Consider the following 25,815-nt stretch of genomic DNA (forward strand, 5'->3'; position numbering starts at 1 on the left):
CACTTGCCCCTTATTACTCAGGAGGCTGACGCCAAGAGTCGCAAGTTTGAGACCAGCCTGGGTTACAGGAGACGAGCCTATGTCAAAATACCAAATTCCACCAGGCACAGCAGCACTAGCTTCCTGTCCCTGAACGTGGGAGCTGTGACATGAGGATTAACAGCTCAAGTCCAGCCTTGAGACCCTGTCTTAAAAAAAAAACTGAAATCTAAATAGAAATTATAATCCTTCACACCAAGTAATAAACTTTTCCTGTCACACCTGCTCTCACCTCGTCCTGTCTTCACCTGCTCCTCTTATTTGGTTGTGGTTTATTCTTTCGGTGCAAGGTTGGGGGTTAGCCCGGGCTAATCCTGGGCCTACCGTCAGGCCACACCCCAGCCCGTGGAGACCGTCGCCAGCAGGCCTACCTCTGGAATGGAGAAGAGCTGGGCAGTGACGTTCACTATCCTGGCTTGGGGGTTCAGCAGGGACCCATACTTAGTCCATTTCACTTCTATCCCCAAAGCCACGGGGAGCTGGCACGGGCCCTGCAGGAGAAAACTAGATTAAACCAGAATATTACACAACCGCAATCCGCAGCTGAGCACTTGAATTCTGTGTATAAGATGTTTGCCAATCACAAAACGTTCGGAACACAAGGGTGAACACACTATGCGAGTTCAGGTACAAATAAGTTTCCAGAGCCTGAGTCGTTACAGCCCCTCGGCTCCCACGACTGTACCACCCAGTGAGAGACAGGGTCCAGCCCCTCCCGTTCCCAAAGAAGGCCTCGTCACTGTGGAGGAGGGCAGTCCCGCTATCCAGTGGTGGGACCTTCAGGGCCTCAACCGGCCCACATCCACCTCAGAGGAGCTTCTGGAAACTGGCCAGAGGGACAGTAGGGGAGAGACGGACAGAATTCAACAGAGAAAAGGTGAATTTGATTGTAGCTCGGGTTCAAGTGCGAACAGAGGAAACAGAAGCATGCTTTTATCTAATTTCCTCCACAAGAAATGAAGATACACCTTGGGCGGGAGAGACGGCTCTGCAGCCCTGAGCACTGGCTGCTCTTGCAGGACCGCCTGGGTTCAGTCTCCAGCACCCACACCGCAGCTCACAACCACTTGTTACTTCAGTTCCAGGAGACCCACCACCCTCTTCTAGCCTCTGAAGGCCCTAGGCACCCATATGATGCACATACATACATATGCTTATACAAAGAATTTTTTTTCAATCTTGAAAAAAAAATGCCGGGCAGTGGTGGTGCACACCTTTAATCCCAGCACTCAGGAGGCAGAGGCAGGCGGATCTCTGTGAGTTCAAGGCCAGCCTGGCCTACACAGGGAGTTCCAGGACAATCAGGGCTGTAGAGGAAGACCCTGTCTCAAACGAACAAAAGAAAGGTAACAACAGTGCTTCATCTGCACTGCGGGGGCCAGCATGGGCTACCCGAGCTAAGGCTGGATCCTGACTCTGTCCCAGGACCTTTGCTTGGACAGTCCCAAGGGAAATGGGCATTGGGCCCTCCAGACCATCCATCCTTTTGCTGATAACTGGGGGACTGCAGCTTCTGCACAGTGGGTAGACGGGGAGCCCACGAAGCTATGGTACTTCCCGTAGGTTTGACTTCCCACGTATATTTTCTCTAAATTATGTCCTGGCATTAAAAGCTAGCAGACTTGCTAAACTGGAGACCGTCAAAAGCATTAACGGGTTCCTTGGCTTGCAAGAACCTTTAGAAACCTTATCACCAAACCGGCTTGCCAATATCCGGTTGCTAGGAGAAGCTGCAGGTGCAGCGGGTGTGAACAGCAGATGCCCTGGGCCTGCTGCCCCTGGCACTGAGGACTGGTGTCTTTACCCAGTGCCAGAAAGCTAAGAGTCATCCCCCAGGTTCACTGGTGGCTGAGCGCAGGAGTTAGGCGATCCTCGGAGTGGGGGTCTGGTGAGGTTCCTCTCCCCACGGCGCCACTCCTTATAAATATCCAAAGCAGATAATGAGAGGCCTGCCGCAGCTGCGACAAGAAATAGCTGGGCAATTAGGAGAGAATGGAGTGCACGCCTCCGCTGGGGACAGCCCACACTTGGCTGCTAAGACAAAAGGAGGAGGTGGGCAGAGGAGTCACGTGTGACCAGGAAGCTATTTGTAGGATGTCAGCTTCCATTAAACTGTTTGGGGAACTTGGGAACTGAAAGAGCTCATGTGTGGGTGGGCTGCCATTATAGCCCCGAGGCATGGGATGGAAGTGATGGAGACAGGAGGCCACATCCCATGTCCCTCCTGTCACCAAATGCCTGAGGAAGGCTTACTGCGTCACTGCTGTCCAGGCCGACCATCCTGGGGTTTGGAATATTTGCATAGCCATGATGACTGAGAAATTCAGGAGGCTAGACAGGAAATCCATTGTTCATGTCCGCCTCACCCAGTCAGTCTAGAAATAATGGTACTTCACTGGGCCCAAGTTTTGACCATCGCCACCATAGTGGTGACATGTTGGCACTTAAAGTTTCAGATTTGGATGTCATTTTTTTGGATTAGGAGATTTATTTCTCAACCACAGTGACGGTGGTGGTCACTCGCGCTTCCAGTTTATGGAGTGACCACTTGTCCTGCCAACAACCAAACAAACTTAGCCCTCTCCACAGCCCTGTGGGGTCAGTGATGTCGTTTCTGAAGGGCTCTGGCAGGCCTTGCCCTCCCCCATTCCCTCTGCCTTGCTAAACTGTTAGATCACATTCCTAAAGCTGGCCACCAAGGTCCATTCCCTTATCTGGCCACTCCCTCCTCCTGAGGCTGACCACCAGGTCCAGCTATCAAAGTATTGAAGTCCAGCAATCAAAAGCCCCCTTTGGCTACCCTAATTAACATGCCCAATTAAAATGAAACACCTCATCCTAACACGGGGTTTCCCTTCTTCCCTTTTGCCAAGGGGCCACGTCTGTCTCCTCTATCTAGAGGCAGACCTTTGTCTCTCCAGAGCAAATATCCCTTCCCCTCCCCCTTGTCCTTTTCCCTTCTCTCTCTCTCTCCTGTCTTTGTCTATCATTCCCTGCCCTCTGTCCCTCCTTTGTGCTGAGAACCTGGTCTTGGGGTGTCTGGTGCTGACTCTGGTCCTTTCAGTTCCCATGTGCCGGGGAAGCAAACAGAGGCTGGACAACTGCTGACAGAGACATTGTGAGGAAGGGCGCAGCCACCCCACTCCCTCCCCAGTGCCTCCCTCCCCACCTGTGACCCAGCTGACAGAGGAGGGCACACTAGCAGGTGGCCAGCAGCCTCCCCCCTTTACCTTCACGTTGGAGGAGTGGGTGACATAACGCACAGGCACCCAGTCCTGCACGTCCTGGGCCCGGGAATTCCCAAAGGCAGCCACATAGTCGGGGAAGGCCTGGCCTCTCAGCAGGCCCTGAATCTTCTGTGCCAGGATCCCACAGGGGATGGCGCCTGTCAGTCTTTGGGAAGGAAAGAGAGGCCAACTCAGGGAGGCACTGACAACCTCCATCCTTTCTTCCTCTCCAAAAATGCGACCATCTAACCCCTGGTCATGGAGATGACCCCAACAGTTTCCCAACCTGTATTCCACACCCCCCCTCTATGGTGTGCCATGGCCAGAAGCCGGGCAACACAGTGGCTTTCCCATATCCTGTCCTCCTGAGGGGTGCTGGCACATGTGAGTTTCACAGGAGGGACCCGGGGTTTATCCTGGGCTGCTGCCTCCTGGCATCCTGTGGGGAAGTGTTCCGTGGAACCCTCAGGAAGAACTGCTGCTCTGAGATCAGAGCTAGCAATCAAACTAATGATGGAGTCCCTCCAACCACGTGGAAAAGGCATGGGTAGAGACGGGAAATGAAGGGGCAAAGACGTGTGTTTGTACAGAGTGGGGATTCAGCCACAAGCACACAGACCCAAAGATCCAGAAATGCCACTGCAGCACCCAGGAGGCTGCGCTATGCTGCAGGAGGATCAGTGGTTTGAGTCTAGCCTGAGCTATGTAGGGAGGTCTCATCTCATTCCAGTTTTCATTCAGTGGCTCTCCTGTGCTATAAAGTTAAATTCCAGAAACAGAAAGGGCTTTCAAGGGAAATATGTTTGCTGAGAACTCAAAAGCTCTTAACCACAAAACACACACACAGCTCTGCGATCAGTCCTCTGCCGTGTTGGGGAATGGCAGGGCTATAGTGGTTTTGCTGGTGACTTGGTTAAAGTAGGGGAAGGGAGGATGCTCTCTTTGCCACTGCCACCCTCACCTGAGCTGACAGCCAGACTGCACGTTGTAGCCAAACAGCACGGGGTCGCGGAGCCCCTCACTGGCAAGACAGTCCTGCGCGCCTGCGCTACGAAGAATAGTAAACTGGCCTTGTCTGTTCGTTGTCTGAATAATCCCAGACATTCACAGGCTGTTAAGGGAGGTAACAGTTCCAGAGCAGCCAGACTGTGCAGGAGGACAATGGCTTCACGGTAGGACATGAGACACGAGCGAGGTGCAATCCCCTGCTCTGGGCCTCTGGGCTGTTGCCGGGAAGGGACAAAAAGACGCCAGTAAAATCTTTTCCTTGACTGGCGCACCTTCACAGTTAATTCCAGCCGGGTGTGGTGGCCGGGCTGATAGTCAAGCTACCAAGAAGGCTAAGGAGGGTTGCACATGTGAGGATTCCTGAACCAATGAGTTCAAGACTAGCCAGGGCAACTTGCCACAACCTTGTTTTTAAATGAAGGATAAGGAAAGGGCTGAGGTAGAGCTCAGGGGCAGAGTGCTCTCCTAGTACGCTCAAGTCCCAAAGGAGGATCTGTGAGACTGAGGCTAGCCTGGTCTACACAGTGAGCTTCAGGACAGAGAGATCTGTTTCAAAAAAACAAAAACAAAAGTGAAGGAATAAATGATTCCAACCCTCCTGCCTTCGGGTGTCCTTGGTGGTGTTGTTTCTTTCTTTTGTTTTTGTTTTTTTTTTTTTTTCAAGATGAGGGTTTCTCTGTGTAACAGTCCTGGCTGTCCTAGAATTTGCTTTGTAGACCAGGCTGGCCTCGAACTCACAGAGATCCACCTGCCTCTGCCTCCTGAGGGCTGGGATTAAAGGTGTGCGCCACCACAGTCCAGCTTTGGCATCCTGTGAAATACACTGTCACCTTCTCCTAAGTCTCTACTTACACCCAACCCCACCACATCTTACTGGCCCAGAGGAAGCTCTGGCCAGTCAGGTGCTTCCCTCCCACAAGCTGCCCACAGCATCCTTGGCAACAAATGGAAACGAAGTCCATCCATGCCGACAGGGAAGGTGACCTTCTCCGCAGATTCAAACAAAGGATACCCCTTCTGAGGCTGAAAACCAGCAGCCAGAGGGAGTCCCACTCTGTAACCAGGGTTGCCACTGCGAGGAACAGGCTTGCTGCCGTGCTGAAAGACAAGGGGATGTCCTGTGCAACATTACTTAGGCAGCAGTGGGGGCAACACAGTGCTTCTCGTGGTAACATCTGGAAGACAGCTCCCCTGCTCTGAAGTATAAATGGATCCCGGAGGGAGTAGGAGGACAGCACTCTGTGAGCCTGTGAGGCACGGGACAGCACCTGGCTTCCCGGCAAACCCCACACACCACTGCAAGTGCAGGCTGGGGAGCTGGGTCATGCTTCTAGACTGTGCCTCCCCCAGAAGTCAGGCTCTCCTTCAACTTGGCAGCGGAATAATTGAAGAGAACACTGAAACTTACCTGAATAAAGTGAATCTCAAACTTCTGCTGCAGGAGAGTCACTGTACTGCTGAATGTCCCCAGAACGAGGGAGAGGCTGGCTTCCTGGATCTGGCCTGTGGCTGTGTACAGCAGGCTGTACTTCACCTGGGACAGAACGGGGCTCATCCACCTCTGCCCACCACCGCTCAGCAGCCATGCTACCACCTCTGATGGAGCAGCCACAGAAAAGCCACAACCCCCGACTCTGCTGTCCAGTCACATCAGTGATGTCCCCTTAGCATCCCAGTAGACAGAGCCGCCACCTCAGCCTCTCTGTGACCAATTTTTTGATCTTACAGATCGGCCGACTCAAGCACAATTTGAACAGCCTACTTTGTAACTCTGCCTTCCTGCCTTGAGACACAGTCTCTCATGGAACCACAAGCTCTCTATTTTAGACAGGCTGGCCAGCCAGTGCACACTTGGGATCTGGTTGTCTGTACCCCAATGCTGGGGTTACAGCCAGGTACAGTAGCCATGCTTATTTTTAGTTTTTGTTTTTTTGTTTTCGAGACAGGGCTTCTCTGTGTAGTTTTGGAGCCTGTCCTAGATCTCACTCTGTAGACCAGGCTGGCCTCGAACTCACAGAGATCTGCCTGTCTCTGCCTCCCAAGTACTGGGATTAAAGGCGTGTGCCACCAACACCTGGCTCCTTCCATGCTTGGCTTTTTACATGGGTGCTAGGGATTCGAACTCAGGTCCTTATGCTTATGGAACAAACATTCTTACTTCACTGAGCCATCTCCCCAGCCCCCAACAAGAAAATTTTGCTGTACTCTTGTAAGGTGTTGGGTTTAGGGAGACATGTAAAGACGTGTCCTCTCCTGAGACAGCAGAGCAGCAGCAGAAACAACTCAGAGTCTGGCCCAGAGTTTTCCCTGGAGGGGGTGCGGCTCCCCTGCAGGCCGACGGCTGGAGTCAGGCAGTCAGAGCAGAACTGCGAAGGCACTCTGGGCACCTACCTGGAGAACAACGTTGCTGCAGAGTCTGTCTTGCCCAGTGCTGACCAGAGACGGCCGTAAGACGCCATGGCCTTCTAACCGGGTCAGCGTGTGATTGAGAGACCGATACATGACAGACTGGATCTTGATGGAGACCTGAGAGGGAAGATAGCCTTGGTTATCTGGGCTACATATAGCACAGGAGACTGTTACGGCAACCAAAGTCTAAAATGAACCTTTAGTAACAATAATGCAAAGCAGAGGACATGCACACTGCCATGCACTGCACCGTGTATGCCGTGAACCCACTTTTGCAAGAGTGCGGGTATTTCCATGAAAACACCCATATATACATATATCTTCAGAGAAAAGTCGGAAAGCAGCGTTCTCAGATGTCTATTCATCCCAGAGATGGAAACAGCCCAACAGTCCATCTGTATAAGGAATGCTACTCACCCATAAAAATCAAATCCCAGGCAGGAGAGATGGCTGCTCAGCAGTTAAAAGCACTGGCTTCTCTTCCAGGGGACCCAGGTTCGAGTCCCAGCACCCACATGGTGGCTCACAAGTGGCTGTAACTCCAGTTCCAGGGGATCTGACAGCCTCTTCTGGCCTCTAAGACTAGCAGGCATGCACATGGTGGACATACATACATCAAGCAAAACACCCATGCACATAAAATAAAAACTTAAAAAAAAAAAAAATCAAATCCCGAAACATGCTACAGCATGGGTGAGTCTTAAAGACGTCAAGTGAAAGAACCCGGACACCAAAGGTCACATATACTACAGATTCCACTAAACATGGAATGTCCACACAGGCAAAGCCACAGAAACCAAAATGGCCATCACAGACTGGAGCGAAACAGAGAAGACTATAGAGTGATGCCTGAGGGACCCAGAGATGCTCGGGTGATGAAAACATCCTGGGGCCAGACTGCAGTGATGCTGTCGCGACCTTGTGATGACACTAAATGCCACAGAGTTGGGCAGAACCCCAGCTTCAGCAAACCCTTGCCTCAGGAGATACACCCAGCCTTCACAGGCACCTCACACGGTGGCTGGCCAGGTAGGCAGCTGGTTTGAGGAAAGACAGAGCCAGACAAACTTTTTTTTTTTTTTTTTTGGTTTTTTTCAAGGCAGGGTTTCTCTGTGTAGTTTTGGTGCCTGTCCTGGATCTCGCTCTGTAGACCAGGCTGGCCTCGAACTCACAAAGATCCTCCTGGCTCTGCCTCCTGAGTGCTGGGATTAAAGGCGTGCGCCACCACCGCCTGGCCAGACAAACTTTTTTTTTTTTTTTTTGGTTTTTCGAGACAGGGTTTCTCTGTGTAGCTTTGCGCCTTTCCTGGAACTCGCTTTGGAGACCAGGCTGGCCTCGAACTCACAGAGATCCACCTGGCTCTGCCTCCCGAGTGCTGGGATTAAAGGCGTGCGCCACCACCGCCCGGCCAGACAAACTTTTTAAGGGACATCTGTCATTGTGACCAACACCAGAAGAGTAAAAAAGCAAGAAGCAATCCCCTAAGACAGCCACGCTGCTTCTGTCAAGGGCTCTCCATGAGTTGTGGGAAGCCACTATCCGGGAAGGTGCCCTAAACACCTGCTCATTTCACTGTCTTCAGTGAATGCAGAGCTGTTCATAACTTCAACTGGCAAGTGCTGGAGCTGTCACTCTGGAAACAGACGCAGTCTTTACACGCCTGCTCCCATGACCAAAGCAACCTACAACTGTCCTTCCAGGTCAAAATCACTTGATCCCACGGGGACAGTGTGGGGACATGAGTGATAGGAAAAAAAAAGGCAATCTCCACAACGCTCTGCCTGCCAAGCTGCCCCAACAGCTTGAGTCAAGTGGGAACCCTGGGCTGTGTCTTACAGACACCATGTGGACCGGGCAAGTTTGGAACGGTAGAATCAAAGCACTTTCGAGCGGCTGGAGGGATGTCACAGAAAGGCCTGACATATGTTTTGTTTTGTTTTGTTTGAGAACAGGATCTCACTGTGTTGCCCTGGCTGGCCTGGAACTCTCTATGTAGACCACACTGGCCTTGAACTCACAGAGATCTGCCTGCCTCTGCCTTTCGAGTGCTGGGATTAAAGTCATTTGCTTCTATGCCTGGGTAAAAATAAGTCTTAAGAAAAAAAAAAGTGGATGACTTGTGGAATGTAATGACCAACGGTCAACAACATATGCATACACATGTAGGCACCCCTGCCATCCCTACCCTGAGAAAGAGAGAGAGAGAGAGAGAGAGAGAGAGAGAGAGAGAGAGAGAGAGAGAGAGGGAGGGAGGGAGGGAGGGAGGGAGGGAGGGAGGGAGGGAGGGGGAGAGGGAGAGGGAGAGGAGGGGGGAGAGAGACAGAGACAGAGAGAGATAGAGACAGAGAGAGATAGAGACAGAGAGAGAGATGCTTTTACCTGTGTTGTTGAATTGGGCACCTAGACAAAATAAACCACAGTAAACTTAGTTAGGCACAACAAACATGCATTTATACAGCCTTTTCAGGCTTCAGCTAAGCCACTTTCATCCATTAGAGCCATCACTAAGACAACAGCAGTCCCCCCACTCAGGACTGGCCCTCTCGTGCTTCTAGTTATGCGCCAATCACTGTACTTCCCTCTACAACCTCGTCCTTCCCATCAGAAGCATCATTCCAGAGCCTGCCCGCTTTGGTGCCACTATTCCGAACCCCTCATGGCCCTGCTGTTTCTGAGAGGCCACCTCTGATGGTGGCGATAGGGCTGTTACCATCACAGTCATTAAAACACCAGATGATTTCTAAAGGTGTGAGCAGTCACTGAAGACCTGGCCTTGGTCAACTGCTACCAAGGTGAATGTACAGAAACAAGGTCCACCTGGAGCCCATACAAATGTCCTAAAGATGACTCCGGCAGCCACCGATGCCACAGTGCTAGAGAACACAACCTCCCACCCGGGCCAGGCACGTGCTGAGATCACTACATATCTGTGCAAAAAACAGAGCACAGTCCTGCATCAAGATGATCCTTACCCTCAGAATGGCAGGGCTGCTGTAATAAGCCATGCTGAGGGCCTCCATTCCTTCACACTCTTCTATGTCCACCCTTCGGCTGCATTCGAAGGCCTGGCTCACCAGGAATGCTGGAACATCCCGGGGTGGGGGAATACAGAACATGTTCAGCTAATGAATGGGAACTAAAACAGTCATGTAAAAAAGGCAAAATCTTCAACACAAATGCAGCGTGTTTCAAATGGGGCTTACAAACCGGGTCTCAACTAGGAAATGCACACACAAAATATGCTAAACTTAAAAGGCACAAAGGATACTGAACAGTGTCTTCCCCCAGTTCTGTCCCCCAACCAGGTCCCTGCCCCAGAGGGAGCAGCGTGACTAGCTGCTGAAGCTTTCAGAAACGTTATGCAAATAAAACAAAACACATACGTAAAAGGTTGGGTTTTTAAACAATTATTTTCCCCTTTTGGCCACAGATGCACGCACGATACTCTACACTGTGCATTTTTTTTCCACGAGCAATGACTGCATCCTGAAGACTCTCTAGCAGCCGTGAAGGGATAATTAGTGTTCTCTTGTGGATGTAGCATAATTACTCCCCAGTTCCCTGCTAATGGCCACTGCACTTGTCTCTGCCTCGGCTGCTGCTGTCACAGGCTGCATGGGGCGTTTGCACGTGGGCCAAGCCTTCCTGCAGGAGCTTGGGTAATGTGGATCCGTATGTTCCACCACCCTTGGCAGGGTGGGACCAACTGTTCCACAAGCTACTGCAGGAGAGTATCTGTTACCCACAGCTTCAAACTCTGAGCTGTGCCACTCTGAAAAGTGGAAATGGCTTCTTAGTCTGGCTTGTTTGCTTTTGGAGACAAGGTCTCGCGATGTAGCTCAGGCTGGCCTCAAACTGGTGGTCCTCCCTCCATCTCCCAAGAGCTAGGGTTCGAGGCCTGCCCACCTCACCAGGCTTCAGTTGGTTTTAACTGGCAGTGACCTACTATGTGCAGAAAGCTTCTTCTCAACAGAACCTGTTACCTAGTCGCTCATTACGGTCGCTCCCAGCTGGCTGAGGGTCAGACAGCCGTGGCTTTAGCCTTCTGTTCTAGGCTAGCCCTAGGCCGTGGCTCCTCGGCTCTCCTGGAAGAAGGGGGTCTTACCCAGGCACTCGAGCACAATGGTCTCAGTGTTCCCACTGTGAGACTCAGCCCAAGAATTCCTACACAAGCAGGCCTGGGGTGCACACGTGGGACCCCAGAACTGGGGAGACTGAGTTGGAAAGTCCAGGGTGAGATACACTGGGAGACCCTGACTCAGAAACCAAGTGAGAGCCAGCCATGGTGGCATGTGACTTGACCGCCAGCATTGGGAAAGCACAGGGAGGCCCAGAGGCAGGTAGGTCTGTGGGAGCTCCAGGCCAGCCTGCTCTAGGTATTGAGTTCTGAGGCAGCTGGGGCCACATAGTGAGACACTGTCTCAAAAACTAAAAATAAATAAACAAACAAATAAACAAAGCAAACAAATAGACAAAACAAGTGAAAAGAAACTGAAAGCCTCACCGGTCCACTTCTGAGGAAAAAAAACAAAAAACTAGTGATGTTAGCTGACCCCAAGGGATACTGTGCAAACCATTTCAATTTTTTATTACATTTGACCTGGGGGTGGGTGGCCGCACAAGAGATACAGGATGTGAGTGGAAGGCAAAGGGTAACCTATGGGAGTCGATTCCCTCCCTCCACTCCACGAGTCTCAGGGATAGAACTCCAGGTGCCAGGCTTGGCGGCAGGCACCTTTACCTGCTGAGCCACGTCTCTGGCTGCGGGGTGAAGGTTAACCAGGGGAACCAGCCTCGTGCAGCATGGCAAGCAGCACACATAAGTGCTTAATCAAATGCTGCAGAGATCTGCAATCCCCGAAATGTCTGTCAACGCGTCACTGTTTGCAGGTGCTTACCGCAGTGTTCAGGCAGCCAGTGACCAGGGTAGAAAGGACCTCTTCAGGCAGGACCTTTGAGGCCTCTCTGCCTGAAGCGTCCTTAGGTTATGAAGCCTGTTTACCTGGCAAGCGTACGTGACTGACAGGAGGAGCAGGGCACGCTCTTACCGGCAGGGTTCTGATCTGTGCACAGAGATGACGTCAGAGGCGAAGGCAGTCTAAGAAACGAACCTGAAGACGCGCCTGCAGTCTGCAGAGGAACTCCGTACTGCAAACACAGAACCCACAGGTGAGACAAGGCATTCCTTCAGCATGCACTGGATGCATGGCAGTGCCCACGGAGCTACGGGTTTGAGGACACGTGCTGAGCACAGTCCCTGCCACATAGGGCTCATTCTCAGTTGCCACCCACATCCACACACACCTTTTTCAAATAAATGTTAAATTCGTGTGATAGTGCACAGCTTTAATCCCAGCACTCAGGAGGCAGAGGCAGATGGATCTTTATGAGTTTGAGGCCAGCCTGATCTACACAGTCCCAGGCCAGCCAGGGCTACACAGCCAAACCTGTTGTGTTACAGTTTCCTTCAAGATCAAACCATTCTACCCTGCAGGAAGCTCCTTAAGCAGGAAGGTAAACACCTCAAAGGAGCTTCAGGAAGTCCCTGAAACTGACCAGATTCACTAGGCTCCTCCCTGCTGGAGTAAGCAAGAAAAGCTGAGAGTCCCTTTGAGACAAGCTGAAGAGCTGCAAAGGAGACTCTCAGACCAGCCAGGGCCTGGTAGGAGCAGAGACCAGCTGAGCTGCCAGGAAGAGGTTTAGATGAGTGGGTTCTCAGCGTGGGAGTTGAGTGACACTTCACAGGGGTTGCCTAAGACCATCCTCATGTCAAATAGTGACATCACGATTCATAACAGTAGCAAAATTACAGTTACGAAGTAGCAACGAAAATCAGTTTATGGTAGGAGGTCACCACAACATGAGGAACTGTTTTAAAGGGTCACGGCATTAGGAAAGTTGAGAACCACTGCTCTAGCCCCTTAATTAACTAACTAATTTATTCATTTGCTTATTTAGAGATGAGATCTTACTTTGTTGCCCAGGCTGGTCTTGAACTCCTCCAGGGCTCAAGTGGTCCTCCTGCCTCAGCCTCCCAAATGATGGGATTAAAGTTGCTTAGGGCAGGTGTGATGATGCATGCCTTTGACCCAGGTTTAACTGTGTCCTCTACTTGGGAGGCAGAGGCAGGCACATGTCTGTAAATCAGAGGTCAGCTCGGTCCACATAGGGGGTTAGGTGAACCACAGCTACATAGTGAGAGCCTATCTCAAGTAAATAAACCGAGGCTTGAGAGAACGTGCCCTCCTGCGTGTGCCTGCCACTGTACCGTTGCCTGTTTCATTATGAGATGCCCTTGGCACAGGATGAGAAGCTAAAGGAGCGTTTACCTCTGTGGACAGGAATCAGACGGCTGAGCACAGGCATGAACAAGTCACTGTTCAGTAACATTCATTTAAATGGCAGCTGTGACACTCATTAAAATCTTTAAGATTTTCTGTGTGTGGATGTGGGGGAGGGGCCGTGGAGGTCAGAGGTCAACTGGATGTCTTCCTCAATTGCTCTTCCTCTTAAGTTTTTGAGATCGGGTCTCTCTATTTACAACTGGAAGCTTGGGTCTGCTAAGAAAGGATGGTGGGGCAGGATGTTAAGAGCACACAGTGCTTTTGCCGAGGACCCAATTCAGTTTCTAAACCATCCCCCTTAAGGCAGCTCACAACCACCTGTAACTCCAGCTCAACGGGATCCAACGCCCTCTCCTGGCCTCCGCAGGCACTACACTCACTTGCGTATGCCCCCCCACACAAACATAATTATCCTGGTGTGGAGTTGCACACCATTGATCCCAGCACTCAAAGGCAGAGGCAGACAGATCTCTATGAGTTTGACGCCAGCCTGGTCTACATAGCAAGATCCAGGACAGTCAAGGCTACATAATAAGACCCTGTCTCAAAATAAATATAAACACATAATTAATGTTTTTTATTTAAAAAAAAAAAAGAGTGGATCATGGCTGGTGTAATCTTCCACTCAGGAGGTAGAAATGGGAAGATTATCATTTTAAGGACAAGCTGAACTAACTATACAGTGAGACTCGAAGATGAAAAATTCAAAACGTATAGAAGGGCTGGGCCTGGGGTGCTGGGGAATGCATGAGCAGCAGGGTCCCTTCCCCAGTGCTGCCAAGACTGGAATGCTGGGACACACAGCAGGCAGGCATGTCAGGATGTCCTGACACTGGTCCCCAAGCTCTTTTCCTGCTCTTGGTTCTCTCAGGTCAATGGCACAGCCGTGTGTCCTTCCCAGCAGTGTGTCCTTCCCAGGCTGTCTTCGGCAATGCTGAGAAAGCCCTCCACAGTGCCTGGCACACGGGGATGCCCACAGAACAGCAACCAGCCTTCACAGTGACATGGGAAGACACAAAGTACTTAATCCCTCAGTTCTGTTTTGAGGCAGGGTGTCGTGTAGCTCAGGCTGCTTTAAATTTGAATTCCTGCTCCTCCTGCCTCCACCTCCCGACCGCTGAGATCATAGGTGGGTACCAGTACGCCCAGCTTTGGAAAAGTACATCCAACATTAATAGGTTTGCTAATGAAGGGATATATAAAATAGTATACAGTGCCGGGCAGTGGTGGCGCACACCTTTAATCCCAGCACTCAGGAGGCAGAGGCAGGCAGATCTCTGGGAGTTTGAGGCCAGCCTGGTCTATGAAGTAAATGAGTTCCAGGACAGCCAGAGCTGTTACACAGAGAAACCCGTCTCAAAAAATCAAACAAACAAACAAAACAAAACAAAAAATCTAACTGCAGAAGTGACCTGAAATCCTGGGTTCAGAATTTGAACATCACTCGAATTCCCATGCTCTTTGAGAGGACAGCAATGACTCTCTGGTGTCATCCATGTCCCAAGGGCTGGCAGTTTGGCTTTCTATGTTGATACTGAAATTAGCTTATAGAGTATTTCAGGACAGATGAGAGACTGCCCTCAAGCTGTTGGCTCACCTCGTACTTAGTGGGCTGTGAGGCATCTGATGAGGCCGTGGAAGGAACATCTGACTCGACACTCAGCGTAAAACCACCTGACGCTTGCATCAGTCTGTCGAAATTGTTCTCGTTGGGCACTTCCGGATTAGCAAAGGACAGAGCGGGCTTGTCTGTTTTTAGACAAAGCGTTAAAAATCAGAAGAAATGTATGGAGAATGTGACAGCTCAACTTTGGAAACCCATTCTTAGTAGCAACAAGACTGATGTTAAGAGCCTGGCAGTGGTGGCACACGCCTTTAATCCCAGCACTCAGGAGGCAGAGGCAGGTGGATCTCTGTGAGTTCGAGGCCAGCCTGGTCTACAGAGCGAGTTCCAGGACAGCCTGGGCTACACAGAGAAACCTTGTCTTGAAAAACAAAACAAAAAACAAACAAACAAAAAGACTGATATAAGAAAAGTTTTTCTGGGCTATCTAGATGGTTTAGCAGGTAAAGGCGCTTGCCGCCAGGCCCGGTAACCTCAGTTTGATCCCCAGGACCCACACAGTGGAAAGAGAGAACTTACTCTAGAAAAGACACCCTCTAACCTATGCATGTGTGCACACACACAAACAAAGGTAATTTAAAATGATTTCTTGTTGGAATGTAGTGGCACATGCCTTTAATCCCAGCACAGGCAGAGGCAGGTGGGTCTCTGAGTTCAAGGTTTACAGAGTGAGTTCCAGGACAGCTAGGTTACACAGAGAAACTCTGTCTCAAAAGAAAAAAAAAAAGTTTTCTTGTATATTTGCCTCTCCTGGGATTTCTTGAGGCTTGTTAAGTGAACAGAATCCCTAATCATCATGAGTTCAAGACCATCCTGGTCTATATGGTGAGCTCCAGGCCAGCCAAGATACACGAGACCCTGTCTTGAGAAATCAATAAACAAACAGAATTAGTAGACCTGGCTGCATGTAACAGTGTGGTTGGTAGTGATTGCTTCGAAGGCCTGCAGGGAAACAACACAGCAGAAACCAAGAGACAGAGCTGGTCACTTTCTCCAGCGCACAGACAAGCGTCTGTCTCTTCCCACTTCCAGGGAACACTCTCTGGGGGGCAGTGGGAAGATAAGACTCATTCATCTCTTGGCAGCCACCTCCTGTGCTGGGTACGAAGGGAGAAGAAGAGGAAGGCTCCATATCCACTGGGCTGCTGTTATAGCTTAGATAGTCATCGCCGCTGGGCAGTGGTGGCGCACGCCTTTAATCCCAGCACTTGGGAGGCAGAGGTAGGCAGATCTCTGGGAGTTCGAGGCCAGCCTGGTCTACAAAGTGAGATCCAGGACAGGCACCAGTCATTGCCAGTTGTCACTGAGGATAAGTCTCAGCACATTCCCCCAAGTCTTTAATCAGGAGGAACACATCCCAAATACGGAAAGACTTTGGGATAAGATGATGAAGGTGAACTGCCAAAGCCATGAGTGCCTCTGCTCTTTGATATCCTGAGAACAGCACACACTCAGGAGCAGCACACTGCCTAGGCTGACTGCTCAGGTAAAAATAAAGATCCTGCATTCATGCAAATACTCTCAGTAAAAATAAAAAAGAAAAAGGAAATGGAAACCACAGGTAACATTTAAAGATGAAACTGATTTTCAACTATTACTCCAAGAGGAAATAAACGTGCATGCACACACATGCACGTGTGTACATGTCTGTGCGCACACGCAAGCACGCAAGCACACACACACACACACACACACACACACACACACACACACACACACCCCAGATTCCTATGTCTACAGCACATAAACCTCTTTGAAGTCAAGCATGGGATAAAGACAGCCAGCAGCGTAAGGACTTGAAGACAGTGTGTGCCAAGGACCTATAAAGTTACTGTAAATTCAGCCTCCAGCCTTGAATTATTCACACAGCCCACACCCAGGATGGGTGCTTTAAATGGAACTGAATGAGATATTTTCCCCAAAAAGAAACTTTTAAAAAGAAAGACAGGGCTTCACAACATCTATCAAAGTCAAATACTTACAGTTTGAAATATGGACGCAGAAGATGGAGGGGTTGATCTGCTCAGTGAGTCTAAAGACGCGGTGAGGAGGGTCTGCCGTCAAGTTCATCGAGTAGACGGCTGCCTTCTGACTACAGAACTGCCCATCACCCCTGAGAGTCAAAGAAAACGACAGCGGGTTGGCCGTGCACAGTCCACGCCAGGCCGTCTCGTCTCCAGATCCTTCACTACACTAACAAGAACCACAAGGACACCGATGGAGTCGGACGTCACAACAGATTCGTTTGTGTTTATTTGCTGTTACAAGTGTGGTACTGAAGCTTTTATCTCTAACAGAAAGAAGACAGGCACAATAACTTTGGCCACGCATGCTGGTGCACGCCTGTACTCCCAGCACCGGAGCGGTAGAGCCAAGTGGGTCTGTGAGTTCAGGTCTACACAGCAAGTTCCACGTCAGTCAGAGCTACACAGACCCTCTCTCAAAAAAATATAATAATAATAACAACAACAACAACAACATTTAAGGGAAGGCTGCTGGGTATGGAGTATAGTGCACTTTTCCACAAACTTGAACAGCATTAAGATTATGGTATTTTGGGAGCTGGAGAGGCGGCTCAGTGGTTAAGCATTTACTGCCCTTACAGAGAACCTAGGTTCAGATCCCAGAACCCACATCAAGGCAGCTCATGCCTATAACTCCAATTCCAGGGGATCTGACACTCTCTTCTGGATTCTGTGGGCACTACGTGTAACCAGCACACACAGCACACACAGGCACACACACATATAAACAAAATAAATATAAAAGCATACCAGGAAGTTTTAAAAGTATTTTTATTATATTTGTTTAATGTGTGTGTGTGTGTGTGTGAGAGAGAGAGAGAGAGAGAGAGAGAGAGAGAGAGAGAGAGAGAGAGAGAGAGAGGGCTGCTTTTTCCACGGCACACATGTGAAAGTCAGAGGACAATTTACATGAGTCAGTTCTCCTTTTACTATGCAGGTCCTAGAGCTCAAGCTCAGGTCAGCAGGCTTGGCAGGAAGCGCCTTTACCCACTGAGCCATACTGCCCTGCTCTCTTCCCCATTCTATCTCAGCTACCTGTTCGTTCAGCCAATGTTACAGCCTAGAATGCCTGTCCCCAACTTGTGCTTGAGACTCAGGACTCAGCACAGCTCGGACCGTCTTTTCTAGAAAGCCTTCCCGGCCTAGCTGAGGTAGACGGCATTCTCTGGGGTTCCTCAGGGCCTGCCTCATTCACCCTCTCCCTCATGCAACAGAAAGCTCTTCAAAGCAGCAGGGCAAACTCAGCTCCATGTCTCTAGTGCTCAGAGGAGGTGCTCGAGAAGGCACAGAAGGTGGCCAAGTGTAGAGTCCCTGCCTAGCCCATGCCAGGCCCTGCTTCCGTCCTGCTCCTCCTGCCCTACAAAGAAGGCCAGGAAGAGGCAGAAGCCACGAGCCTCGGGCTTGGTGTCTGCCTGAAAGGTGACAACAGCGGAGGTCAAGCCAGAACTCTCTTACCTTAGTCAACTGGCGTGTGTCACCAGGAACCACACACCGAGAGCCTGGCACACGCTAGCTCAGCGCTCTCCCACTAAGTGGTATCCCTGCTGGTCAAGACAATTTAACGAAGGCCCGTTACATGGTATCAGCTGGGCAGGCACTGACAGCACCTACAATAGATACTCCTGTCCTCACGAAGGTTCCATCGGGTGGGGGACAGATTCACGCAGATGCCCACCAGTAGATTTCCAAGTCATCATACGACAGGAGTTGTTGGTAGTTAAACATAATGAAACCTTTATGAACTGGAGCCTATATAATGGGGCACTCTACGAATTAGCATTAGGGCTTTCGCTATTTTTTTCTTTCTTTTTTAGAGATAAGGTCTCCCTATAATTGCCCAGGCTATTTCCAACACAGGAGCTCAAGTGATCCTCCTGCCCCAGGTCTCCCCAAGGAGCTGTGACTACAGTAGCATGTAATTTGGTTCATAATTCTTTTGGCGGGGTGGGGGCAGATATCACAAACAAAACTAAGTTTTAAAAAACAGAAGTTGAGCTGGAGAGATGGCTCAGAGGTTAAGAGCACTGACTGCTCTTCCAGAGGTCCTGAGTTCAATTCCCAGCACCCACATGGTGGCTCACAACCATCTGTAATGAGATCTGGTGCCCTCTTCTGGCCTGCAGATGTACATGCAGGTAGAACACCGTATACAAAAAACTCTGAAGTCTTTTCCTAAGCGATTTCGCCCTAAATCTTGTAGTTTGTTGGTTGTTTGATTGTTTGTTTATTAATTTTTTTTTAATTCTTTTCAGGGGCCCACCACCTGGCTCCTAATAAAATACACAGTGATTCATTCTTACTTACGAATGCCTGGCCTTAGCTTGGCTTGTTTCTAGCCAGCTTTTCTTAACTTAAATTATCCCGTCTACCTTTTGCCTCTGGGCTTTTACCTTTCTTTCTTTCTCTTTTTTTTTTTTTTTTTTTTTGGTTTTTTTGAGACAGCGTTTCTCTGTGTAGCTTTGCGCCTTTTCCTGGAACTCACTTGGTAGCCCAGGCTGGCCTCGAACTCACAGAGATCCACCTGGCTCTGCCTCCCGAGTATGGGATTAAAGGTATGTGCCACCACCGCCCGGCCCCTTTCTTTATTCTATATATCTATCTTTCTTCCCTTCTTACTCTGTGGCTGGCCATGTGACTGACCCCTGACGACCTCCTCTCCTTCTTCTTTCCTCGCTCCTCCCTCTTCTCCTATTTATTTTGCCTAGCAGCCCCGCCTATCCCTCTCCCCTGACTGGCTATTGGCCGTTCAGCTCTTGATTAGACCATCAGGTGTTTTAGACAGGCACAGTAACACAGCTTCACAGAGTTTAACAAATGCAACATAAAAGAACACAACACATCTTTGCATCATTAAACAAATGTTCCACAGCATAAACGAATGTAACACACCTTAAACTAATATTCCACAACAGACTTTCAAGTCCACAGATGAGTTGTTTTTATAAGATTTATAGACTACAGGCCTGCCTGCTCAGTCACACATCCGTGGCAGATTTTGCTCAGCTACAACACTCACGTGACTTGTGAAGACTAACATGTTGCCCTGCTGGCCCTATGCCATCCTCTGTTCTGAAAACTACAGTTTACATCTAGAATTACTGTATTTGGTGGCCAGCAAGATGGCTTGTAAGGTAAAAGCACCTGCTGCCAAGCTGATGACGTGAGTTTGATCCCCGAGACCCACTTGTGCTGTGGGATGTTTTTCTATATGCTGTGAATATATGCTGCTCCTATTGGTTAATAAACAAAGCTATTTGGCCAATGGTGAGGCAGAATAAGGTGGTTAGGTGGTACATTCAAACAGAAGATGGAGAAGAAGAAGGGTAGAGTCAGAGGAGATGCTGCAAGCCGCCGCCAGGAGAAGCAAGATGTGAGAGAGCAGATAATGCCAGGAAGCCACGTGGCAAAACACAGATTAATAGGAATGGGTGGAGTAAGACGTAAGAGCTAGCTAACAAGAAGCCTGAGCCATAGGCCATACTGTTTGTAATTAATATAAGCCTCTGGGTGATTATTTTATAAGCAGCTGTGAGAGCTTGGGTGGGAGAGATTCATCTGGACCATGTGTCTAGGTGGGACCAAGAAACTTCCGCCTACACACATGATAGAAGGGGAAAATTGATTCCCTAAAGTTGTCCTCTGACCTCTACTTGGGCACCATAGTTTGAGCACACATATACACACAAATAAATAAATATGTAATTTTAAAAGGCTGCACAGGGGCTGGGTGTTATGATGCGTGTCTTTAATCCCGGTCCTCAAGAAGCAGAGGCAGGCAGTTCAATGCCAGGCTGGTCTACAAAGTGAGTTCCAGGACAGCCAGGGCTGCATAAAGAGACCCTGTCTCAAAAATTTAAGGGGGCCAGAGCAATGACGCATCGGTTAGTTAAAAGGGTGTACTGCTCTTGAAGAAGACCCAAGTTTGGTTCCCAGTACCTAGGCTGGGCGGCTCAAAACCTCCTATGACTCCAGGTCCAGAGAACCCAACACCCTCTTCTGGCCTCAGCAGGCAACTATACTCATGTGCATACCCTCCCCACACTCTGCCTAAGACACACATGCATACACATAATTAAAAATAAAAATAATAAAAGGTAGCTGGGTGGTGGTAGCACATGCCTTTATTCCCAGCACTCAGGAGGCAGAGGCAGGTAGATCTCTGAGTTCAAGGCCAGACTAGTCTACATAAGAAGTTCTAAGCCAGCTAGGGATATACAGTGAAACCCTGTCTCAAAAAAACTTAATTACTGTATTTTAATAAATGGCACTCCAATTCAAAAATGACATTCTCTTCCCCCCCCACCCCCAGCTGAGGATGGAACCCAGGGCCTTGGGCTTGCTAGGCAAGCGCTCTACCACTGAGCTAAATCCCCAACCCCAAAAATGACATTCTTACAGGGCTGGTGGTATATGCTTACAGACCCAAGACAAGAGCAGACTTATTTTCAAGGAAGGCTAAACCATGCTCTAGTCCTGGAAGCCAGAAAAGGACCCCCTCCAGCAACCTGCTCTCCAAGCTTCTTCACAACGTTTGAGGGGGATTCGGTTTCTCCGATGGGTTGATAAAAGGATTTCCCATGGCAAGAGTCCACTGTGTTTCCAAAAGGACTAAGCCTGCCATGTGGCTGTCACTGAATTTCAGTCAGCTCTCTCTGCAGGAAGCTGGTCCCACCCTGAATGCATGAACCTTTTCAAGGGGCCACTATTTTTTGCAAAACCCTCTGACACAGGAGACGAGATTACTCAGAACTGATCACTTCTTCACCTTGCATCCCCATGAGAACGTCTCTCTCATCATTTCCCAGGCACTGTGAACTGAGAATCAATCCTTGCTTTGTTTATAACCAGAGAGGTGCACAATTAGTGTCCACAGAAAGAGCTGGGAAAGACAGGGGCTGGGGAGGTGGCTCAGTGGGTAAAGTGCTCGACTCAGAAGCATGAGGGCCTAAGTTCGGTTCCCAGCATGGATAAAAGCCAGGCACTGGTGGGTATCTGTATCAGGGCACCGGGCAGGGGAGGACAGAAGCCGTCAGCCAGCCAGTCTGGCCAAAAAAACAAAAAGGAGCTCCATGTTCAGTGTGAAGACCCATCTCAAAAATGAAGGTGGAGCTGGGTGGTGCTGCTCTAGGCCTTTAATCCCAGCACTAGGGAGGCCAGCCTGGTCTACAGAGTGAGTTCCTGGACAGCCAGGGCTACACAGAGAGACCCTGTCTCGAAACAAAATTAAGGTAGAAAGCAATAGATGACGAGACCCATGTTGACCTCTGGCCAACACCTATGAATACAAAGATAAGCACACCCATACTATACATGCACACCCATGCATATACTATACACACACACAAAGGTGCGCGCACACACACCTAGGCGCACACACACCTAGGCTGTATGAGACAAATTCACAGGTACAAACTGGTGACACATTATCTCTGCACAGCTCAAATATTAATCTACAAACACAGAGGGTCTTACTTCATAACACTCCAGAGCAGTGGTTCTCAACCTTCCTGATGCTGCGACCCTTTAATACAGTTCCTCATGCTGTGCTGACCCCCAACCATAAGATTATTTCATTGCTACTTCATAACTGTAATTTTTTTTTCTGGTTATGAATGGCAATGTAACTATCTGATATACAGGATATCTGATATGTGACCCCCAAAGGTCACGACCCCACAGGTTGAGAACCGATCCTCTAGAGGTAACACACGTGCCCTCCCATTGCCCACACTGTTGTGGGGTTGCACGCAGACAAGCAACTGCTTCTGACACACAGGGCTTCGCACAGCAGGGCTTCTGAATAGTGAGGAACACGCTTTGTGTCCGCAAATTTCATCGTCCTGGCCAAGCTGCCATCAGAACTCCCTGTCGTATGCTTACGTGACAACTGGGACTGAGCAGGCAGAGAAGACGCTGAAATCCATGGTGCTGCAGTCAGGGTCACAACAGCAGTTGACATCGCACTGTGCTGGAAGGAGGTCGCAGACACACAGAGCAGCAACTGAGGAGTAAAGACAGGGAAGGGGGTGTTCAGAGGGCCACAGAGGGTAGACTGTTACTGCTCCCTGCCACCAAAGGACCCCAGAAGTCAATGTCACAAAATATCTAGTTTCTATGGTGCTTGGGGGAAAGCTACATCAGTCACTTTGCGTACCCCACATCAGCGTCTCCCTGAGGTGGCTGCAGATGCCTGCACTCCTCCTTCAGAGCAGATTCCAAGGAAGGATTGTTGGGCAATTCATCCCTTTCCTCACACACCCCGGTTGTTTTTTATTTTCAATTTTTTTTTTTCCAAGAAAGGGTCTCTCTGCCTTGGCTGTCTTGGAACTCACTCTGTAGACCAGGCTGGCCTCAAACCTGGAGATCCCCCTGCCTCTGCCTCCTGAGTGCTGGGATCAACCATTGGGATTAAAGGCTTTTTCAGCTGGTTGCTTTGAAACTGAACTCCTAGTCATAAGATCCTGACCAATAAGCAAATGTTCCTATTTTGGCTTAAAATGTCCTTTTTTCTTTTCTTTTCTTTTAAAGACAAGGTTTCTCTATGTAGCCCTGGCTGTCCTGAAACTCACGCTGTAGACCAGGCTGGCCTCGAATTCAGAAATCTGCCTGCCTCTGCCTCCCGAGTTCTAGGATTAAAGGTGTGCACCACGACTGCCCAGCCAAAATGTTCTTTTTTTTTTTTTAATTTTAAAATTTACAATACAGGGTAATAAATTTATGGCAGGATAACACAGCATGGAGGAAAAGCAGGAACCCCACTCCTCACTCTGGTAGCAACTCTGACCTTATCCACCCTGCCGGTCATCTTGACTCTTCAGCACTCCACTGTAAGCCCCCCTTCACAGACGGAGAAGCTCCACATGAGCAGAGAGAGCCTCCTCCAACAGTCTCCGAGAGTTTTGGGCACTGAGTATTTGACTACACTGTTTCAATTCATTACTAACGTTACTGCCCTACTCATTCATTCTCTGTCAAACAGAGAAAAACCCCTTGGAAGAAATAACAGAGAGCCTGGGAGCTGGGCGGTTCAGAGCACCGGCTGCTCTTGCAATGGATCTAACTTTGGTTCCAAGAACCCACATGACAGCACACAGCCATCTGTAACTCCGGTTCCAGGGGATCTGATGCCCTCTTCTGGCCTCTGCAGGTACCAGGCACCCTTAGAGTACACAGATATACATGCAGGCAAAACATCCATCCACATAAGATAAAAATGAATAAATCTTTTTTTGGAAAACAATCTCAAGCTACAAACAAAGGAAAGAATTTTAGTAAAATGCTTATAGGATGTCACACTGACATTCTTGAATGTCTGAATGAATGGTTTCACAATTGAAAATAGCTCGAGAGACAGGAGGCCAACACCTGTGCCTCCCAGTCAAAAAGGTATGCAGGTTATAGGCCAGTCTGGTCAACTTAGCAAAACTGTCAGGAAGGGAGCTAGGCAGGAAGGAGAAGGCGGAGACTGGAAGGGTTTTGGAGCAGGCTGGAGATATGGTTCAGGAGTTAAGAGCACATACTGCAGGCTGGAGAGATGGCTCAATGGTTAAGGGCACTGGCTGCTCTTCCAGACGTGAGTTCAATTCCCAGCAACCACATGGGGGCTCACAACCATCTGTAATGAGATCTGGTGCCCTCTTCTGGCCTGCAGGAATACATTCATGCAGGCAGAACACTGTATACATAATAAATAAATCTTAAAAAAAAAAAAAAAAAGAACACATACTGCTCATGCACAGGACCCAAGTTCTATTCCCAGCACCCAAGTCAGGCAGCTCACAATCACTGAATCCAGCTCCAAGGGCTCTGAGGCCCTCTTCTGACCTCCGAGGGCACCAGCACTCATGTGCACAACTCACACACAGATATGCAAATATACACACATAATTTAAAATAAAATTTAAGTTTTAGAAAAATACCCCCCAACGGTATAACATGCTCTAGAGAAGCATAAAGAGAAAGGAAAGTTTATTGATAAATGCATAAAGCTTTCTTAGTCCAAGAGACAAATGTGCTCCCTCTAAGAGAAGATTCTCTTTAGCCAAGGACACCTGTGTATGCTCACTAAAATAATACTGAAATTCCTGAACTGGGACTGGAAAATAAAGGGAGCAATTAGGCCCACCGCCTCACGTGTTTAAAATTGTAACACGATTTGTTGTCAAAGCTTCGGGCCCTGCTAAGTAACTAGATAAGGATTAGACACATGATGGGGTTGTTGTGAGGATTAAATGAATTACCTCACAGTAAAATACTTGGCAAGGTGCCTGCCACACAGTAGAGAGTTAATAAGTGAGTTCTACTCAGTGAAGAATTGTCCTTTAAAATGATGAAGTGTAAGGCCGGGCGGTGGTAGCGGCGCACGCCTTTGGTCCCAGCACTCGGAAGGCGGAGGCAGGTGGATCTCTGTGAGTTCAGAGGCCAGCTTGGTCTACAGAGTGAGTTCCAGGACAGCCAGGGCTACACAGAGAAATCCTGCCTCTAAAAAAATAAACCAACACCCCCTCAAAGAAAAACCTTATGGAGTTTCAGACACAAAATACCTGGCTATATTGTCCCTACATATAATGATTTGACTTCTCTGCTAATTCACAAGTCAGCAGGTTAAACACAAAGCAGAGAGTCTGGTTTATATATTCAAGTATCAAATGTATTATTCATTTGTTTCCCCGTTTGACGTTGGAGATTGAACCCACTGCCTCCTACATGCTAAGTGAACACCCAACCACTGAACCACACCACTCACCAGCCTTTGTATTTTTTTTTCTCATAAACTACTCATAGTTTTCAAAGGAGGCCTCCAAAAAGAATAAGCTGAAATTAACTCGAAGAGTTCAGGATAGCAGCCAAAGACAATTCTTTTGAGTTATCTATATGCTCAGCCTTACTGGGTGAAAGATCTTTTTCTCTCAAACAGTAATAAAAATCACACACAAACACACACTGCTACTCTCAATCCAGACAAGACTGTCTGAAATTCTTTTTCTGAAATCACAGCTCCACTGAGAACCTAATGACTGCTACAAACCCTCACCCTAGGAAAAAATGCGGTTACAAAATTTCACAAACTCAAAGGGTCACAGAGCCCCTGAAGTCACAGGTGTAAAGTCAGATTATCAAATAATCACTAAATGTGTAAC

The 25,815-nt window shown here is 49.1% G+C and overlaps 1 protein-coding gene across 4 annotated transcripts in view; it reads right to left on the reverse strand.

Annotated features, from left to right (window-relative positions):
* The window catches only part of Tctn1 (tectonic family member 1), a 29,797-nt gene that overhangs the window by 2,921 nt on the left and 1,061 nt on the right, over positions 1–25,815 (reverse strand). For all 4 annotated transcript variants that reach the window (XR_008222033.1, XM_052755298.1, XM_052755297.1 and 1 more), the window contains exons 2-13: positions 22,556–22,676; positions 16,634–16,764; positions 14,625–14,776; positions 11,732–11,831; positions 9,656–9,765; positions 9,063–9,083; positions 6,666–6,800; positions 5,683–5,808; positions 5,285–5,372; positions 4,228–4,366; positions 3,270–3,432; positions 411–530 (exon numbers count right to left, since the gene is read on the reverse strand). Coding sequence is in view for 3 of the 4 variants with exons in the window: in XM_052755298.1 (XP_052611258.1) it covers positions 411–530; positions 3,270–3,432; positions 4,228–4,366; positions 5,285–5,372; positions 5,683–5,808; positions 6,666–6,800; positions 9,063–9,083; positions 9,656–9,765; positions 11,732–11,831; positions 14,625–14,776; positions 16,634–16,764; positions 22,556–22,676 (1,406 nt within the window). In the remaining variant the exon portion in view is untranslated. The remainder of the gene's footprint in view (positions 1–410; positions 531–3,269; positions 3,433–4,227; positions 4,367–5,284; positions 5,373–5,682; positions 5,809–6,665; positions 6,801–9,062; positions 9,084–9,655; positions 9,766–11,731; positions 11,832–14,624; positions 14,777–16,633; positions 16,765–22,555; positions 22,677–25,815) is intronic.

The sequence above is a fragment of the Peromyscus californicus genome, unplaced genomic scaffold, assembly GCF_007827085.1.
Source record: "Peromyscus californicus insignis strain IS unplaced genomic scaffold, ASM782708v3 Scaffold_2__1_contigs__length_46816999, whole genome shotgun sequence".
NCBI lineage: Eukaryota > Metazoa > Chordata > Mammalia > Rodentia > Cricetidae > Peromyscus > Peromyscus californicus.